At 41.8% G+C, this 20,910-nt stretch overlaps 1 protein-coding gene across 2 annotated transcripts in view; it reads left to right on the plus strand.

Annotated features, from left to right (window-relative positions):
- The window catches only part of RFWD3 (ring finger and WD repeat domain 3), a 60,860-nt gene that overhangs the window by 13,779 nt on the left and 26,171 nt on the right, over positions 1-20,910 (plus strand). For both annotated transcript variants that reach the window (XM_047711023.1, XM_047711022.1), the window contains 3 exons: positions 5,125-5,650; positions 15,758-15,960; positions 20,673-20,743. In XM_047711023.1, the coding sequence (XP_047566979.1) occupies positions 5,127-5,650; positions 15,758-15,960; positions 20,673-20,743 (798 nt within the window). In that variant the 5' untranslated portion in view covers positions 5,125-5,126. The remainder of the gene's footprint in view (positions 1-5,124; positions 5,651-15,757; positions 15,961-20,672; positions 20,744-20,910) is intronic.

Below are 20,910 nucleotides of genomic sequence, written 5' to 3' on the forward strand. Positions count from 1 at the left end.
TTACCTAGCGGCGGCACTGTGACGTAAATACTTCATTATCCAGGTTTTGGAAAGGAACAAGTTGCACCGAGAGGGGATTTGAACCGACGTCGGCTCGACTCGGTGCTGCGGCCCCTCATCCTGGTGATTGGCGGCCGTCGTCCCGCCTGGTGCGGACCTTAATCTAAGTAACAAAGCTTGGAAAGAGGACAAGGGGGAGGTTAACGTTTGAGGCGCCCACTCTGGTGTCACACGGAGAAGATAGCGTTTGTATGGCACGCCGAGGTCAAGGACAAGACCGCGCTGTTGCACAGAACTAACTTTCTGCCAGGATGAAAATGTTCTCTCTCTCCGGGATCTGTCTTTATCCGGTGTTGCTATGTTCCTAGATGTTGGGGGTGGTTGGTTGGCTGGTTGTTTTAGTTTTGGCTTCTTTTCTGGGTGTATGATGGATAATTCTGTAGGTACTCAAGCATCTGCTGTGCACTTGTTGCTGTGGAGGATGCCGAGATGATTCGGTCGCATTTGGCTGTCTGCCTTACTGTTCTAATCAGAACTGACCCATGACGGGAAGAAATTTCCGTTCTAGTATTTAACCATATGAAAAGTACAGAGAATGATTTTAAAAAGAGAGAGACCTATGCACTCACCGTCTAGATCTAACAAATCTTGGCCTTGACTTTTTGCTATAATTATAATTAAAAAGAAATAAAAGTGTGTGTGTGTATGTATGTGTGTGTGTGTAGTTCAAGCCCCACGTGGATCTGAACTCCTCCTACAAAAATTTGGTATTTTTCATGCCCAGGCTTGTTTCGTACTATTATTGTATGATTTAGAAGTTCAGATAGTAACACGGTTTTGCATGTTAAGTGTCCTGAAAATGGAATTATAGCGGATTCTTTTATAACCTGCTTTTTTTCTGTTTGATGTAATTTTGAAGAAAGTTTACTGTGTGGGAGCTCTTAATGGGAAGTGAGCTTATGGTGAAGTCTTTTTGTTTTACTTTCTTCTCCACTTTCTTGAGTTCTCTTTCTGGTAGTTCAGTTAAATATCCTGGCTTGACATTTTAATTTTATTATTGTCCTTCTTTTTTTTCTAAAGATTTTTATTTATTAGACAGAGATCACAAGTAGAGAAGCAGGCAGAGAGAGAGAGGAGGAAGCAGGCCCCTGCTGAGCAGAGAGCCCGATGTGGGGCTTGATCCTGGGATCCTGATGAGCCGAAGGCAGAGGCTTTAACCCACTGAGCCACCCAGGCGCCCCTATTATTGCCATTTTTTACTCTCTTTTAGTTCTGTTTTCTGGAAGAGTTTCTCGACTTTATCTTCTAACTCTTTTTTTTTTTTAAAGATTTTATTTATCCATTTGACAGAGAGAGAGATCACAAGTAGGCAGAGAGGCAGGCAGAGAGAGAGAGAGAAGCAGGCTCTCCGCTGAGCAGAGACACCCCCCCCCCATGTGGGGCTCAATCGCAGGACCCTGAGATCATGACCTGAGCCGAAGGCAGAGGCTTAACCCACTGAGCCACCCAGGCGTCCCTTCTCTTTTTTTTTAAGATTTTATTTATTTGACAGAGTGTGAGTGTGCGAATGTGCACGTGCGACCGCACACACGGGGGCAGCAGCAGGCAGAGGGAGAGGGAGAAGCAGACTCCCCTAGATCATGACCAGAGCTGAAGGCAGATGCTAAACTGACAGAGCCACCCCGGCACCCCTCTTCCAGTCCTTCTATTAAATATTTTATTTTGGCTATCATTTTTCATTTCCAAGAGCTTTCTTGTTTTCTAATTTGTCCTTTTCATCCCCCTCAGCACCCCCTAGCATTCTTTTCCTATAAGTTTGAGGGAGTTTGTGGGGTTTTTTTTTTATTGTTGTTGTTTTGTTTGTTTGTTTGTTTGTTTTCAGTTTTTCTTGCATTGTTTTCCCTTCTTCCCTTCTAGTTGCTTCTGCTTGTCTGCTTTGGTCTCATGCTGGAGGGTTTGCTCAAGTGTCAGTTGATCCTTCGCTATTTGTTTTTAAGGAGGACCCCTCTTTCCCCCAGAAAGTAGGTTGGAACCTCTGTATGAGTGACTGAACCATATCAACGAGTTGGCTTTTACTGTTAATTAGGTTGGACAGAGACTCCTGCCATTTTATTGGGGATTCACAACATCAGTATTTATAGATCTTTTATTCTTGAGCTGGTTTTCTCTAGTAAACAGTCCTCTGATCTCCTGCCTTAGGTAGAGAATGTGTATAAACCGGAATATTGTGTCCTGGATTTGTGCAGAGGAAAAAGCTGGGGAGAAGAGCTGGAAGGTCTCACACTGTTCCATGTGTAGACTTGCACTTAACTCCTTATTTCCGCTGCTGTGCTATACCCATGCTGGCGTTAAGCCTGTCTGGCACAAACCACCAATTTTCTACAGCATCCGTGGAGGAGGTGTTCGTTTGGCTGGCTTTTGTTTGCTTGAGAGAGGCTTTCAACCAGGCCTCTCTTTGAGCGCCATCTTTCAGCCCTCTGGTGCCCAGTTTCTGCAGTCCCCTCAGTGGGAATCAGCTTGCTTCTCGGGAGCATATGGTCCCCTCTCTCTGCAGCCACTTGGGTTTGATCTTTTTAGCTCTACTAAGAAGCTACCTGTTCCAGTAAAAATTGCCTATCTCATACCCTGCTTGAATTTGTCTTGTAATTTTTCTTCTCTTAAATGCCTTTGGGGATATGTGTCCTGCTCATGGGTTTTCAGGAATGAATAGAGAAAGATAAGTGTGCTTCACCCACCATGTTCATCCGAACTCCCTGTATTGACTCGGCCCACTCCAGTCTGGCCTCCTCGCCCATCACTTTGGAGATACGGCTCTGTTCTAGGCTTTGCATCATCTCCATGTTGTTAAATGTACTCTCCTGTACTAGACACACAACCATTCCATTCTTGAAACATCCTTCCAAGACCCCTTGCTCTCCCAGGTTTCCACCTCCTTCACAGTCTTCGTTCCGGGTACTCTTCTATTAACTCTTGGCCTTTTATAATATATGTTTCAGCTTTGAGTCCTTGACCTACTTTTCTTCTGTCTCTGTTCCATAAGTAGTTTAATCTTTCCTGTGATTTTAAGTCTCATGTCTTTGCTTGGGGTTCTTGAAGTTGTCTGCTACTTTCTACCTCCTGCTACTACTCTGGCCCAAGCTTCTGACCACTGGTTTATACCCCCACAAGGAGCCTGTGAACTGGTTGGCTTGCTGACAGTCTTGCTGCCCCTGCACTGCATTCCTAACGCTCAAGAAACTCCTTCCTGGGGGCACCTGGGTGGCTCAGTGGGTTAAGGCCTCTGCCTTTGGCTCAGGACATGATCCCAGGGTCCTGGGATTGAGCCCCTCATCAGGCTCTCTGCTCGGGGGAGCATGCTTCCCCCTCTCTTTCTGCCTGCCTCTCTGCCTACTTGTGATCTCTCTCTCTCTCTCTCTCTGTGTCAAATAAATAAATAATAAATAAATAATAAATAATCTTTAAAAACAATTAAAAAAAAGGAGCACCATTTTATTTTATTTTAAATATTTATTTATTTGAGAGACAGGAAGAGTGAGAGAGCGTGCACAGAGGGAGAAGCAGACTCCCCACTGGGCAGGGTGCTCGGATCATGACCTGAGCTGAAAGCAGATGCTTAACTGACTGAGCCACCCAGGCATCCCAAAGAGAGCACTACTTTAGATACTCTTGCAAAAAGAGTGAAAAATGGGGCACCTGGGTGGCTCAGTGGGTTGGGCCTCTGCCTTCAGTTCAGGTCATGATCTCAGGGTCCTGGGATCAAGCCCCGAATCGGGCTCTCTGCTCAGTGGGGAGCCTGCTTCCCTCTCTCTCAGCCTCTCTGCCAAATAAATAAAATCTTTAAAAAAAAAAAAAAGGAGTGAAAATTGAGCCCAGGCACGAAGGATTAAAAGAAGGCAGCCATATGAAGAGCCAAGGAAGAGTTTCAGAAAGAAATCGGTACAGAGGTCCCCTGATGAGCATGGGTTTGGTGCGACTGAGAAACAGGGTGGATGCCAGGAGCACAGGAAGAGCGGAAGTATGGGACAAGGCTGAGGAGGCAGAACGCTAACATGAAAGGCTTCAGGAAGGAGTTTCTTTTCTTTTTTTTTTTTTAAGATTTTTATTTATTTGACAGACAGCGATAACAAGTAGGCAGAGAGACAGGCAGAGAGAGTGGGTGGAAGCAGGCTCCCTGCTGAGCAGAGAGCCCGATGCGGGGCTCGATCCCAGGACCCTGGGATCATGACCTGAGCCAAAGGCAGAGGCTTAACCCACTGAACCACCCAGGTGCTCCTAAAATGGTGCTCCTTGACTCCTACTCCCAAGATCAAATATCACAATGTATAATTTCCGCATTTATTTGTTTATTTTCCCATATGCTAGAATGTAAAATCTGTTACACGGTTATCCTGTCATTACCTCTGTGGGGTATCTGCTTCACAGGTGCTTAATAAATATTTCTTGAATGGATTAACATTGTGGAATTAGAGACAAGAAACTATGAAGGGGCCATGCCAGGTGCTTGATAAATGTCTGTTAAGTGGCCTAACCAGTAGCATTAGAGATGGGAAACAAAAATACCAGAAGGGACAGAGCAAATAAAGTTTGATCAGCGTTTTTTGGAGAAATTAGGTAAATTTCCATTTTGAGTTAGTATTGAGTTAATTCTGCAAGCGTAAAAACGTCCTTTCTTTGTTTATCCTTTGTAACTTGGTGCTGTGAAAGATGAATGTTGTCTGCACCTGCTAAAGTCAAGTATAGCATATATTTTGGTAAACACCTGTATTTGGGTCACGACAAAGAACTGCTAGAGGTCTGGGAAATCACTTTCAGACACAAAAAAGATCACTCCCCTTGCTTCATAGGTCTTTCTGTTTTAGAAGATAGTACTCTGGTGGCAGGCTGTCATGTTTTAAAAGTACAAACTGGAAAACTAGTTTTAAGTATTGTTATGGAGAAAAAAGTTACTGATTACCAAACACTTCTGACTTAAAGAGAAGATTTTAGTTACTTATTTTAAGATTCTCAGTTTTGCCAAAAATGATCTTAAACAGAAGTTCTGGAAGACTTAGATATGATTGTATCAGCTATGTGGCATGTTTTATCTATTTTTATTGATACTTTTTACATATCATACTTCTCCAGAGATGGCTCAGGAAGCAATGGAATATCATCTTGATGGGCAATTAGAGCTTCACGTAGCAGAACAGCCTGTTCCTGCTGAAGTGGTCAGTGGCCAAGGGGGGCCACCCCTGCTCCAGCCTCTACCTACCCAAGTGGCCAGCAGCCAAAGGGAGCCACCCCTGCACCAGCCTGCTCCTGATGGAGGGACCAGCAGCCAAGTGGGACTGCACCTGCTCCCACCTGCTACACAGATGTCTGTTGACCTGACAGAGGAAGTAGAGCTGTTGGGAGAAGATCGTGTAGGGAACGTTAATCCGGGGGCTTCAGAGGAACATAGGCAGCAATCTCGTGTTAACCAACCCATCCCGGTGTCATCATTGGATTCAATGAACAGCTTCATCAGTGGGCTGCAGAGACTTCATGGCATGCTGGAATTCCTGAGACCCCCTTCAGACCACAGTGTGGGACCAGTGAGATCAAGGAGGAGTAGGGGGTCTGCCTCACGCAGGTCAAGAACCGCAGGGTCTCAGAGGACAGACAGTGCCAGGTAAAAATATGTTAAAATCTTGGGGTTGGTGCCAGGTGGGGAATTATGAACCCTGGTTATGCCCTTAATGCTGCTCAGGCTTGGCACTATGACTTTTGGCAAGTCGGGTAGCCTTTCTGAACCCCTAATTCCTCACAAGTCAGATGAAAATAAAAGTGCTTGTCTTATTTATTACTTCAGAGTCACTGAAGGAGTACGTTACACTGATGTGCCTTGAAAACTAGTTGGTAGTTTGTTGGCAGTGGTTTCTGTAGAGGCTGGCTCTTCTTTAAATCATTTGCATATCAAAAAAGTATATATATTCTTTTAACTTAAAAGTCCATACTCCATGTACCCAGTATCCATCGTTAATTGGTACCCCATGTAATGGTGCAGTAGACTTTTGGAAGACAAGCAGGCTAGATTTAGAGAAACCTTGTGAAAAGTAAAATGTGAATTAATTTAGAGCTTGTCTGACTCTGGGTCAGATAATGGTTAAACATTCCACCCCTCCTCACCTGAGAATGTGTTGCAGAGTTGAAAATAATTTTCTTTCATAGTTTTTCATTTGAACTTGCCTTTTGAAGAGCTTAGTTGTCAAGCCTTGACAAGATTACGATAAAAAATAACCACCGGTTATGCCTTGCCTGTTTTTTAACTTCCTCCTGCTTTATTTGAAATATTTTATTTCACATTGGCCTTCTAAATGTTTTCATAATGTCTAAACAGATTGAATACATCATCTTCATTTTATATATGAAGGAAAGTTGGACCCTAAAAAAGGGTTTTGTTCAGGGTCTCATAGCTACAGCGGGGGACAAGGTTGAGTTGGTAGTGAAGCCTGGATCTGACTCATTTCTATCCAGGCAGATAGAGGAAGCTTCAGTCACATCCATTTGTTTCCTTAACATTATGAAAATAATGAGATGATAGAAAAAGCCACAGCTAGGCCATCTATTGATGGCCATATTTTACAAATGAGGAAGCTGATGCAATAATTTGTGTTCTGACTAGGGTAGCTCTGGAATGGGATTCCAGATCCTGGAATTCTGATCCTGGACTCAGCATCCTTTTCCGTGGATTCTGCTGATTACTATATTGGTGGTGAGGGTGTGGGGGGCAGCGGGGGGGAGGCTGCTGCTGTTCCTGTGGATCTAGTCTCTAGTCTGGCCATTTCTGGATGTGACCTCTCAGGGATGATGTGCTTAGTTTTTTTTTTTTTTTTTTTTTTTTTTTTTAAAGATTTTATTTATTTATTTGTCAGAGAGAGAGAGAGAGCGAGCACAGGCAGACAGAGCGGCAGGCAGAGGCAGAGGGAGAAGCAGGCTCCCCACAGAACAAGGAGCCCGATGTGGGACTCGATCCCAGGACTCCGGGATCATGACCTGAGCCGAAGGCAGCGGCTCAACCAACTGAGCCACCCAGGCATCCCTGATGTGCTTAGTTTTGTGTTGACAAGAGTTTCAGATGCGTGTTAGCCTTATTTTAAGGTGTCATTCCATCTGATTATGAAAGCTGAGTAATTTTCATCTGTTTGTGTCAGAGGCGAAGGCAGCTTGTAGTGCGGTTTGGGAACCCTTTTTCAGAGTCTGTGGACTGAGTTGAAAGTGATGTCCCCAGGAACTGGCCGACTGCCAGGAGACTTCATAGTATTCCTCAGCCTTGGTTGTTCATATACTTATTCGGGGGAGGGCAGTTGAGGCAGATTTGATTGCTTTCCATGGGAGACTCTAGTGTTAACCCAACTCACAGGAGAGTAACACTTAAAAACCAGATGCCAGGGGAGCCTGGGTGGCTCAGTGGGTTAAAGCCGCTGCCTTCGGCTCAGGTCATGATCCCAGGGTTCTGGGATCGAGCCCCGCATCGGGCTCTCTGCTCGGCAGGGAGCCTGCTTCCCTTCCTCTCTCTCTGCCTGCCTCTCTGCCTACTTGTGATCTCTGTCTGTCAAATAAATAAATAAAATCTTTAAAAAAAAAAAAAAAAAAACCAGATGCCAGTTTACAGAGAGAAATAGAAATGCCACAGAGGGGCATCTGGGTGGCTCAGTGGTTTAGGCCTCTCCCTTCAGCCCAAGTCATGATCTCAGGGTCCTGGGATCAAGCCCCACGTCGGGCTCTCTGCTCCTCCTCTCTCTCTCTCTCTGCCTACCTCAGCACCTACTTGTGATTTCTGTCAAGTGAATAAATAAAATCTTTAAAAAAAAAAAAGAAAAGAAATGCCACAGAGACCAAAGTCTCTTGCCGGCACAGTCAGCATGACTCCCCTAAAAGAAATTTACACACAGAAGCTAAACTCTAATCAGAAAACTGCTGGATATATGTAGAATCTGTGCTCAGGGACTGTTATGGAATATAGATGGGAAAGGATTTCACCTGAGCTCTTTGATAATTGTGTTTGTTTCTACAAAGGGAATAAACCTAAAGGGCCAGGGATTGTGCAATTTAGCGGAGAAAGCATGGATTCTGGACACAAATAAATGTGGTATTTAAAACTTTTTCCCCCCCGACGGTGCCTGGGTGGCTTAGTGGGTTAAGCCTCTGCCTTCGGTTCAGGTCATGATCTCAGGGTCCTGGGATCGAGCCCCTCATCGGGTTCTCTGCTCGGCAGGGAGCCTGCTTCCCCCTCTCTCTGCCTGCCTCTCTGCCTACTTGTGATCTCGGTGTCAAATAAACAAATAAAATCTTTAAAAGAAAAAAAAAACTTTTCCCCCTAAATACTGTTAGAAGCAAATACCACACTAAATTCACATAAAAATAGGAGCTTTTCTAGAACTGATTGCTTATTATACCTTCTGAATTTCTTTTCTTGGTGAGATTTTATTTATTTATTTATTTGTCAGAGAGTGAAAGCACAAGCAGGCAAAGTGGCAGGCAGAGGCAGAGAGAGAAGCAGTCTCCCTGGTAAGCAAGGAGCCCGATGTGGGACTCAATTCCAGGACCCTGGCATCATGACCTGAGCTGAAGGCAGAGGCTTAACTGACTGAGCCACCCAGGCATCCCATATACCTTCTGAATTTCTTAACATGAATTTGTCATTATGGTGTTTGGCATTTACTCACCTGACAGGCTATCTCTGGATCAGGTGTTGAGAGCCTGGGCGAGGATGAGCAGCTTCTGCCTCAGACTCCACTGAGAAGCCAAAGTTGGGGGAAGCTGAGTAATAAGGAATTTTTCCCAACAGGCTTCTCAGCCAAGGTCACAAACTCCTTTCCTGTTTCTTTGTTTGAGGCTGCTTGATTCTCGCTGTTAGTGTTGTTACTCATTCATCAAAAAAAAATTTTTTTTTAAGATTTTATTTATTTATTTGACAGAGAGAGAGCACATGTAGGCAGAGAAGCAGGCAGAGAGGAAGGGGGAAGCAGGCTCCCAGCAGAGCAGAGAGCCCGATGTGGGGCTTTATTCCAGGATTCTGGGATCACGACCGGAGCCGAAAGCGGAGGCTTAACCCACTGAGCCACCCAGGCGCCCCCATCAAATATTTCTAATACTCCGCTGTGTGAGAGACTGAACTTTGCCTTGGAGATACATTGTGTGACAGGACAGATCAGGTTCCTGTTCTCATGGAACTTATGGAATCTAGGACTACAGAGGGTAAGCAAAGGTCAAGAGCTTATTACACTGGTATTTAATTCAGAGACGATAAGTGCAGGGAAAGAGGAAGATTTCTTGGGTTTCAAGGTTGTACTTCAAAGAGAAACCCCAGGACTGCCTTCTGATGACGGTAGCTCCCCTTTCCTTTGTCCCCATCTGACCTTGGAAATGCCTTTTGCTATATTAAAGCAATGTTAATGAATGGGGTTTTTTGAAAATCACTTAATTTTTTACCAGTTTCTATGCAGAATGCTCAATATGCATGTCAGTAGCCAGCTATTAGCCTAACTTTAGTGTGGATTTCATTTGATTAAAGTGGTCTTAGGAGATACTGTTCTTCTGTGCCTATTCTTATGGTGGCTGTAGCTGCTGTTAGCACACATTTGCCAAAATTAGTTGGTAAACTTGCATGTTAGCATTTTTAAAAAAGAAAACCTGAGTGACATAAAAACTGGTGGAGTGAGGACCTCTAAAAGAACTGGCAAAATTGATCAGAACTAACTTTCAGAACTGTGGAAATTAAGCACATGCTTAAAGCGATTCAGGGAGTGAGTACTTAAAAAATAGCTGAATATCAGAAGAGTAGTAAGCTTCGTGGCATTCCCTGTTCCATATCCCTCTTCGGCTCAGCGTAACTGTTTAATCAAGTGCCTGCAGTCACAGTGTAAACCAGCGGCCTGACAGCCACTAGAGGGAGTAGACTGGGATTGGCGCTCCTTCAAAGCTTCATTCCCAGAGAATTCTCTTTCTTTCTTCTGTTTGGTGTTTTCCTGGGAGAAGCTGAAAGCCTTTGATATGGGGGCAAACTAAACTAACTAAAAAGCTTAAAAGGAAAAGCTGAGGAATGAGATCTTCATAGGGGTTTTGAAAAGGTCTGACATATCCTTGGAAATCTAGAAGGTGACAGACATGCCTAAGGCTGTGTACGGCTGTGCTCATGCCCAGGAAAGACCTAAGAAGGCACTAATTTCTCAACTCTGGCTGACCTTGAGGCTCTGCACCATCAGGAAGAATTGTCACTTACCTGGCTGATTCCTGAAGGTGTCCCCCCAATATACACATGTAGTCACACAATCTGCAAAGACTAGGAGACTTACCGATCTTGGGCTTTTAAGCAAATCTCTGTCCGGGCATGAACTAGCCCCTAAGCTAACCACGTAGACTTAATGGCTGCATGTAACAAAGAACGCAGAGCTTACAGAATCACTTAAGAAAAGTCACTAAACAAAAAGTAACAAGTATAAGAAATAGCAATAACAACAAACCCTGAAAAGGGGAAAAATCTGATTTCCAGAGTTAACTACATTGTAGGATTTGAAATGTCCAGTTTTCAAGAAAAAAATTACAAGATGTGGAAAGAAAATATGGCCCACACATAGGAAAAAAAGAAAAAATAGGAACTACATGAAGAAGCCGAGATGTTGAACTTACCAGACAGACTAAATCTACTTTTTAAAATATATTCAGAGAACTAAAAGTATAAAACAATGTGTCGGGGGGCCTGGGTGGCTCAGTGGGTTGAAGCGTCTGTCTTCAGCTCAGGTCATAATCCCAGGGTCCTGGGATCCAGCCCCACGTTGGCTCTCTGCTCAGCAGGGAGCCTGCTTCCCCCTCTCTCCCTCTGCCTGCCTCTCTGCCTACTTGTGATTTCTCTGTCAAATAAATAAATAAAAGCTTAAAAAATAAATAAATAAAACAGTGTGTCACCAAATAGACAATTTCAGTAAAGAGATTGAAGTTATAAAAATATACAAAATAGAAATGGTTGAGTTGACAAGTACAATACATGAAAAAAATCACTAGAGGGCTCATCAAGTTTGAACAGGCAAAAGAAAGAATTGGCTTTGAAGAGTCAAGAAGCAAAAATGAAGATAGGTGAATTGAGGCTATCTGGTCTAGATAATGGGGAAAAATGAAGAGTAATGAACAGAGCCTCAGGACGTGTAGAACATCAGGTATATGCCAACATATGCATAATGGAAGTCCTTGCAGGGGAGGGGAGAGACAGAAAGGATATTTGAAGAAATGACAAAAACTTGCCAAATTTGATGAAAAACATTAATCTGCAGGAAGCCTAACAAACTCTAAAAAATAAATTCAAAGAGATCCACAGCTACGTGGATCATAATCATACTGCTAACACCATAGAAAAAGAATCTTGAAATCAGCAATGAAGAAGTGACTGACTCACCTTGTACAAAGGATATTCTTTTTTTTTTTTTTTTTTTTTTTTTTTTAGATTTTATTTATTTATTTGTCAGAGAATGAGAGGGAGAGAGAGCAAGCACAGGCAGACAGAATGGCAGGCAGAGGCAGAGGGAGAAGCAGGCTCCCCGACGAGCAAGGAGCCCGATGTGGGACTCGATCCCAGGACGCTGGGATCATGACCTGAGCCGAAGGCAGCTGCTTAACCAACTGAGCCACCCAGGCGTCCCGAAAAAGGAAAAAACTCAGCTAACAATTCCATGTCAAGCAGAACTATCCCTCAAAAATGAAGGAACGACGAGGCATTCTAGGATTAAAAAAAAAAAAAAACAGAACAAAATTTCTTTAGAGGAAACCTGTCCTATAAGAATTACTAAAGAGGGTCCTTCAAGCCAAAATTAAAGAAACACCCCCCCCCCCAAAAAAAAAACACCAGACATAAATAAATTGAATCCATAAGGAGGAATAAAGAGCACTAGCCAAGATAACTACATAGGCAAATATAATAGAAAATACACATGTATTTTTTTTTAAGATTTTATTTATTTTTTTTGACAGAGATCACAAGTAGGCAGAGAGGCAGTCAGAGAGAGAGGAGGAAGCAGGCTCCCTGCTGAGCAGAGAGCCCTATGCGGGGTTTGATTCCAGGACCCTGGGATCATGACCTCTGAGGCAAAGGCAGAGACTTTAACCCACTGAGCCACCTAGGTACCCCCACATGTATTTTTTATTATAATTTTTTCTTTCTCATTTAGAAAAAGCAGCATAAAGAAATAACTATGGGTCTGAGTTGATGGACATAAAATCATCAGCAAAAGTGGGGAGGGAATAGAAGTATAACTCTAAGAAGATGTGGTAAAAAGAAACGAGGGAATTAAAATGGTGCACTTGAAAATAACACAAAAGAAGGCAATAATGGAGAAATAAACATTTTTTAAAAGGTTTTTTTAAGTAATCTCTGCACCCTCTTTGAGGTTCCAGCGCATAACCCCAACCAAGATCAGTAGTCCTATACTTTACCGACTGAGCCAGCCAGGCACCCCTAAACATTTCTATAATGAGAATTTGGAATAGACCTTCCTATGCGAACAAAAAAGACATAGGCATATGGAAAACAGCAAAATGGTAGGTAGAAATCCTGCCTTAAATTAAATGCAAGTAGTTTAAACACTCTAATCAAAAGGATAGGTCGGCAGCACAGATTTTTTTTTTATCCAACTATATACTGTCTGCATGATACACAATTTAGATTCAAAGGCATTAATAGTTTGAAAGTAAAAGGATGGAGTAAAATAGGCCATGCATACAGTAACCACAGGAGAGCAGGAGTTGCTATAGTAATATCAGACAAAATAGACTTTCAGACAAAGATTGTTATAAGAGTCAAAGAAGGACATTTTATAATTACAAAAGGGTTAATCCATCTAGAAGATGTAATAATTATAAACCTATATATACCTGCAGCAGTGCCCCCAAATACATGAAGCAAAAACTGTCATAATTGATGGGAGAAACAGACAATTCATCAGTAATGGTAGGAGATATCAGTATCCCATTTTCAACAATGAGGATAACTAGACAGACTGTCAGGAACCAGAAAATTTGAAAACACTATAAACCTACTAGACCTAATAGACATCTGAGGGACATTCCACTCAATAGCAGAACATACCTATTTCTCAAGTGCACATGGAACATTTTCCAGGACAGATCAATGTTAGGGCTAACATACAGGTACAGAACAAGGCTCATTAAATTTAAAGTATTGAAATCATACGAAGTCTGTTCTGGACTTAAGTAACAGAAAGAATTTGGGGAAATTGACAAGTCACAACTCCTAAATAACCAGTAGACCAAAGAAGAAATCTCAAGAAAAATTAGGAAATGCTTTGAGATGAATGAGAAGGAAAACATACCAAAACTTACAGGATGCAGCTAAAACAGTGCTTAAAGGGAAATTAATAGTTGTTCAACACCACACTAAAAAAGAAAGTAGCGACACCTGGCTGGCTCAGTCAGTAAAGCACCTGACTCTTTATCTCAGGGTCATGAGTTTGAGCCCCTCACTAGGTGTAGAGATCACATAAAAAAATAAAACTTTTAAATAGAAGAAGAAAGTACTCAAATCAGTAACCTAGCTTAAGGAACTAGAAAAAGAAACGAAAAAAGCCCCAAAATCCAAAATTCAAAGCAAGCGGAAAGAAGGAAATAATGACCGTTAGAGCAGAAATAAATACAACCTAGAAAAGCAAGAGAGAAAACCCAACTAATCCAAAAGTTGATTTTTCTGAAAAATCAACGAAATTGATAAACTTCTAAGTAGACTGACCGAGATATAGAGAGAAGACTCAAATGAATAAAATCAGGAATGAAAGAACATTACTGTCAGTCTTACAGAACAAAGCAATATTATAAGGAAATACTGTGAACAGTTTTATACAAGAAATTAGATGACCTAGGTGAAATTGACAAAGAAAAATATGTTTTTAAAGATTTATTTATTTGAGAGAGAGCGAGCACAAACCCACTGAGAGGCAGCGAGAGAAGCAGGCTCTCTGCTGAGCAGGGAGCCTGACACGGGTCTCCATCATGACCAGAGTTGAAGGCAAATACTCACCTCATGCCCCTAAGTTGTGAAATTTCTTTTTTTTTTTTTTTAAAGATTTTATTTATTTATTTGACAGAGAGAAATCACAAGTAGGCAGAGAGGCAGGCAGAGAGAGAGAGAGGAGGAAGCAGGCTTCCCGCTGAGCAGAAAGCCCGACGCGGGGCTCGAACCCAGGACCTGGGATCATGACCTGAGCCGAAGGCAGCGGCCCAACCCACTGAGCCACCCAGGCGCCCTAGTTGTGAAATTTCTAAGAAGACACTAGTTATCAGTATTCTTTCAAGAAGAGAAAGAGGGGCGCCTGGGTGGCTCAGTGGGTTAAGCCTCTGCCTTCGGCTCAGGTCATGATCCCAGGTCCTGGGATCGAGCTCCACATCGGGCTCTCTGCTCATCGGGGAGCCTGCTTCCCCCTCTCTCTCTCTGCCTGCCTCTCTGCCTGCTTGTGATCTCTGTCTGTCAAATAAATAAATAAATAAATCATTTTTAAAAAAAAGGATTCACAATTGCTGCTTTTCATTGCAATTTATTCACATTTCTTTCTTTCTTTTTCTTTTTTAAACAAATGTGAATCCTCCAACTGTTGAGTTGGAAACCAGATAACATTTACTTTGCTCTGTCATCATTTTTTAATTGAAAGCACTGGTTTGCCATAAATTGCTGCCAAACTACGAGAAATCAATTTTTTTCTGTGTGAGCAGTCTCTAGCGATGTCTCGGGGGGCATAATATAATGTTATAAAGATAATTATTATTTTTTTTAAAGATTTTTTTTTATTTATTTGATAGAGAGGTCACAAGCAGGCAGAGAGGCAGGCAGGGAGAGAGAGGGAAGAAGGCTCCCCATTGAGCAGAGAGCCCGACGTGGGGCTCCATCCCAGGACCCTGAGATCATGACCTGAGCCCACTGAGCCACCCAGGTGCCCCTATAAAGACAATTATTAAAACTTAGAAGTAGATCACCTTTCAGTAGTACTTTGTAATTAGTAGCTAGGTAGTATGTTCTAAAGTACTGGACACCTTTTTGGTTTTTAATATTGAAGGTCATTCTGTGCTGGATGGAGGGTGTGGTCGGTTGGCTTAGATGTGAGGGTGGCCGCAAAAGGGTTGTGGGTGTGGCTAACTCTACCAGCCAGCAGCAACTAAAGTGTTAAAATCTGCTCCCAGGTCTTCTCATTCTGAGTTTATTTTTGGATATCATGCTGTGTTTTTAACCTTAACGTGACATTTTTTAAACTTTAAAAGGAAAATGTTTTAAAGTAAGGTAAAGCAGTGGTGACTGAAGCCAGACTTCATTTTTACCCCGAAACACGGTGGTCTGCACTGTTGCAGCAGCAGAACCCTGTGAGGCTATTTTTGATCAACAGAGCCCTTTTTCTTCTTGTCCACTGTCTTTCAGCCCCCTAATACCAGTGGAGAAATTGCTGCATTGCGTCCATTAAAAGATACTGACACATGGCCGAAAGCCAGTAAAGTAGAATTTGCTTTTAGCAAGAGTCAGCCTCCAGTGTGGCTAATGTAATAACTGAGTGGAAAAGAGAATATCCAGGCCAGCCAGCATCTGCTTAAAACTACTATTTCTGCTTCAGTGGTCAAAGCAGCATTTAACGGCCTATAGATGGGTTGAATTGACTAGGATTTACCGTCAGATTACTGTGTAGTTTTCTTGTGATGGTGGGGCATTTGACTGTGCTTGTACTGTACTTCTGTTGTCTTTCTGCATACATAGGTTGAGAGCACCATTGGATGCTTACTTTCAAGTGAGTCGGACCCAGCCTCCTTTGCCAAGGACCTCTCAGGACTCAGAGACCAGAAATCCTGTCTCTGAAGACTTGCAGGTCTCAAGCAGTTCCAGTTCTGACAGTGAGAGCTCCACAGAGGCCGAAGATGGTGTTGTCCAGGCGGAGGAAACTAGAGCTGTCGTTTTAGAAGGTGAGTATTTTATTCGGTTTTGGATTCACGAGGCTGACACCCAGGAAGCTTAGCCTCCAGAAAGCGAGGAACTCTCCATTTGTGTTTTGCTACTGTCCCTTTCCCTGCCCAAGATGCCAGAGATTCCTACTTTATTTAGTACAGAGCGTTCATGGGCCACAAGCCTTTATAGAGGATTTGCTCGAACTTGAAATTTAATGTGGTTTGTGACCCAGTAAGTTGGTCACTTTATAATAGCATTTTATATCCTCTTATATTTTGTTTGACATCTGAGAAGGAAGTACCCTCTATTATTTAAAAGAAAAGCTTTGTAAATTTGGTACCCTGTCTAGTCTGCCACTTTTGACGTCCTAGCATAGTGTTATATATTGTGCAAGTAGGACTTTGTTTAGCAGCAGTGGGCAGAGACCACTAGAGCATATGTCCTGCTTACCCTCTGATACCCCAGACTGTGGTCTTTTCCCAGTTAAAGGAACCAGGGCTTCTTGGAGAAATGGCTTCCCAAACCCAGGATAGGAGATAAACAAGGTGAACCTAGGTCATTTGATGGTGCCAGAAAGTAAGGAAGCCATCTCTCACAGAGTCATCGTGTCTGTAGGCATGGGAGCAGCTTTAAAAAGGACCTCTTGTGGCATAAGATGGGATGATAGAAACATCAAAATGAATAATGGATATGTATTCTTGGATTATGGATTGATATGTAGGTTAAAATACATCAATTTAAAATACATTAAAATACATCAAATTTGTGAAAAACCTATAAATTCATAATTAGGTACTTTTTAAAACCTCATTTATCAGCATCCTAAGTTACTAGAGCCCTGACTCATTACTCTGAAAACTGGTAAGTGAAGGATTAAGCATTTATCCTGTATTTTCCTATGTGAACTATATTCAGGAAAACCCAACAGTTGATGAAGGAGGTTTGTTGGTTTTTTTTTGTTGTTGTTAAGACTTTTTTTTTTTTTTTAAAGAGTAGTTTAGGGTTCACAACAAAATGGCGAAGGTTCAGAGGTTTCCCAGGGGCATGTCTCCACACATGCATTGCCTCCTCATGTCAGCACCCTTCACCAGAATGGTGATTTGTTACTCAGTATAATCACTCCAAGTCCATAGTCCACCTTACTGTTCACCTCTAGGTTATACATGTTTTCACTGCCCTAAAAATTCTCTTTGCTCTGGCTCTCATTCCTCCCATCTATCATTAGGTAAGTTTTTTTAAATGAAAAATTCCAGCTAATATCAGAGCAGGAATGATAAGAAAAAGTCATGATTTCCTGACTCCTAATGAAATTACGTAACTAGGCAAATATCAGCGGGATCCTAAAAACCATTAGGTTGAAAAGTTAATGACATTCCTTTTAATAGAGGGACCAGGCTAGCAGCACCGGACCTTATATGCATTTTGATGTTTTGCAATCAGAAATACCCGGAGGGGCGCCTGACTGGCTCGGTCACGCGAGCATGCAGCTCCTGACCTCAAGGTTGTAAGTTCGAGCCCCATGTTGGATGTAGAGATGACTTCAAGATAAAATTTAAAAAAGAAAGAAAATATCCATAGCACTAAGGAAGTACTGTTGCTGCCCCCCAAAAAGCCTGAATTTACTTAAGACTAGATACAATAACCAGGTTGTACAGTGTACAGGAAGTAGAGGAACAAGGTAAATATTACTTGAAAGATGCAGCCACTCAAATCTAAAATGTGGGACATTCTATAACGGAACATCTAGAAAAAGATCTAAACATACATGGGAATTTAGTATAGGGGATACCTGGGTGGCTCGGTCGGTTAAGCATCTGTCTTCAGCTCAGGTCATGATCCTAGGGTTCTGGGATCGAGCCGCACGTCTGGCTCCCTGCTCAGTGGGGAGTCTGCTTCTCCCTCGGCCCCTCACCCCATTCATGCACCCTCTTTCTCTCTCAAATAAAATCTTAGAAAAGAAAATTTAGTACATTGTAAAGGGAATATCTCAGATCAGTGGGGAAAAGATAGACTTCTAAATTAGTATTGTTGTAAAAACTGGATTGCTAACTGGAAAACAGTAAAACTAGATTCATGCCTCATACTAAAAAATAAGGTATCAGTGGATCAGAGACCTTGTGTAAAAAAAGAAACCACGCTAGTATAAGGAGAATAGGTATGCGATAAAACCCAGAAGTAAGGAGTACTTTGAAATTTAGAGGCAATACAAGAAAATTCCATTAGAAAATTCTTTTTCAGTTTATGACGGTGCGCCAGCGTAGCTGCTTTATGATATCACTTACATACAATGGCTAGGAAAGGCAAATCTATAGAGAAAAAGTAGATTAGTGCTTGCCTGTGGCTGCTGGTGCAGATGGGAAATGATTCTAAATTGGCCTGAGAAATGTTTAGGGCATGATAAAAATGTTTTAAAATTGGATTGTAATGATAGTTGTACAACTCTGTAAATTTACTGTACATAAAAGTTAGTATGAGGAAGCAATCTGTCAAATCCAGGAGGTAGACATTTTACAGGACAGATGACAGATTTCTCAAACAGATCAAGGACAGAGGTGGTGAATTTTAATTTAGAGCTTGTGTTCATCAACAGACATCATTAGAAGAATGAAATGGGAACCTCTTGACTGGAGAAGACATTCATGATACATGTATTTGGAATAGAGCTTGTATCTAGTTTATAGAAATAATTTCTACAGGCTAACAGAAAAATGGGCAGAAGTTTTTAAAAGGTACTGCCAAAGGACGGTAGCCAAATGGCCACTAAATATATAAAAAAGACTTCATTAGTCATCAGGGAAATGGAAATTAAAACCACAGTGTGGTAACTAATAGGCATCCACCACTAAAGCTAAAATTTAAGACTGACAGTATTAAATTTTGGAGAGAATATAAAGCAGCCAGACCACTCTTGCACTGCTGGTGGGAGTATACATTGGTACAGTCATTTAGGTGGTATCTTTACAAACTCATCTGTATGTATAAAGCCTAGGGTCCAGCATTTCTACTTCTATATATGTAACCAAAGAAAGGAATACTGTTCAGTAGAAATGTGCAAGACTGTAACGGCGTTGTAATGGCAAAAACCTGGAAACCACCCAAATACCCATCAGCAATAGAACAGATAAATGTGATATTTTTACACAATGAAACAGTATACAGTGGTGAAGATAAATGAGCCACAACTGGACATGTTAGTCTGGAAGAATGTTATGAACAATGTAGAGTAAAATTAGTAGACACAGAAAAGTTGAATAACTCTGACATGCTGTTTATATGGAGAAATGGGCAAAAGTCATTAGATGGTCCTAGAATTTATTAAGGTGGTTACCTTTGGTGGGGGCAAATCATCTCCCCTCTACCCCCAAGAAGTAAGGAGGGCATAAGGTATAAAAGGCACTCTTGGGATTTTTGGTGATGTTCTGTTGTATAGTTCAGTTTGTGAGAATTCGCTGAGTAGGATACTGAAGTTATACTTTTCTGTATTTATATTCCACTTCAATAAAAGTTTGTGGGGTTTTTTGTTTTTGTTTTTTTAAAGAATCAGTTTAAAGGAGCTCCCACAAGCTATGATGGGATCATATGAACCTCAAAAAGCAAAATGACTAAAAATTAAAAATCACCTCCTTGACCATTAAATGGAGGTTTTGAAAGGTTGATGAGGAACCTAATAATCGGTCTAGGAGTCAGACTGATCTCACCCAAACCCTGTAGGAGCCTCTTATGCTGCAGTCAGAAGCAAACAACCGTAGACATATTCCTGCTGCCCCTCTTCTTTGCCAAATGACAAAATTGAGTCTACTGAAGCCTCCAGATTTAACCTCCAGTTTATAGGAAACATAGGTGATAGAACAAGTAAGGAAGCAGTCCATCAGATGTGGGATGTAGGATATTTCATAAGACAAATGACCAGATATCCTCCAACAAATCAGTGACAAGGACGGGGTAAAAACGAATGAAGGAGGGATCCCTGGGTGGCTCAGTCAGTTTAGTGTCTGCCTTTGGCTCAGGTCATGACCCCAGGGTCCTGGGATCAAGTCCCACATTGGGCTCCCTGCTCAGTGGGGAGCCTGCTTCTCCCTCTGCCTGCTGTTCCCTGTGTTTGTGATCTCTCTCTAACAAATTAAATATAATCTTTAAGAAAAAAAAAATGAAGGAGAATAGAGTGAAAAAAAAATCTAACAGGTTCAGTAGTCAAGCTTGTGGAGGTCTTGCTTAGATTCCAATTGCAGTAAATGTGCCGTAAAGAGCAACTTGAAACCAACTGGGAAATGCTGAATATGAACTGTGTGGATATTAGTATGAAGGGATCATTGTTACTTCCGTTAATATGGTAATGATAGTATCTATGTAAAAAAAATCCTTATCAGCTAGTATTACAAAAATTTTTTTTACAAGTGAAGTGACATTTTAGAGAGTTATTAAGCATTACAAAAGAAAATAATGTGGATGGGGGCTTAGAACAAAATGGGCAAAATACTGATTTGTTTTGAAATTGGATGAGAGTACTTGCATGTTAATTATAATGTTCTACTTTTCATGTATATTGAAAGTATCCAAAATAAGTTTAAAAATAAATTCACTTTTACTACTTGGGGAAATTTCCAACATTATTACCAATTAGAAATGGAAAGCTATGGTGAGTTAGGCTCTCCTGCTTGCCTCTCATACCTGACTTCTGTCTTCTTTTGTGCTTATCTCTCTTACCATTCCTGGAAATGACTTGGTGCAGAGCAAGTAGGAGGTACCTCAGCAGAGCAAGAAGTTACATGTATCAGTGGAGGAAAGACCCTTCCCAAACAGGTAATTTGAATATCCTTTTAAATGAAATGTTTGGATTTGCCTTTAGAGAAAAGGCTGTGGACTAAAGTGGAAAGCTTGCAGACGTGGTAGGCAGGAGGTCAGGGTGTGAGTCCAACCCGTCTTACTCAGTTATGTGACTACTTCCTCACAGGTTTAGAAAAGCAGGG

Source organism: Lutra lutra, chromosome 17 (genome assembly GCF_902655055.1).
Source record: "Lutra lutra chromosome 17, mLutLut1.2, whole genome shotgun sequence".
Lineage (NCBI taxonomy): Eukaryota > Metazoa > Chordata > Mammalia > Carnivora > Mustelidae > Lutra > Lutra lutra.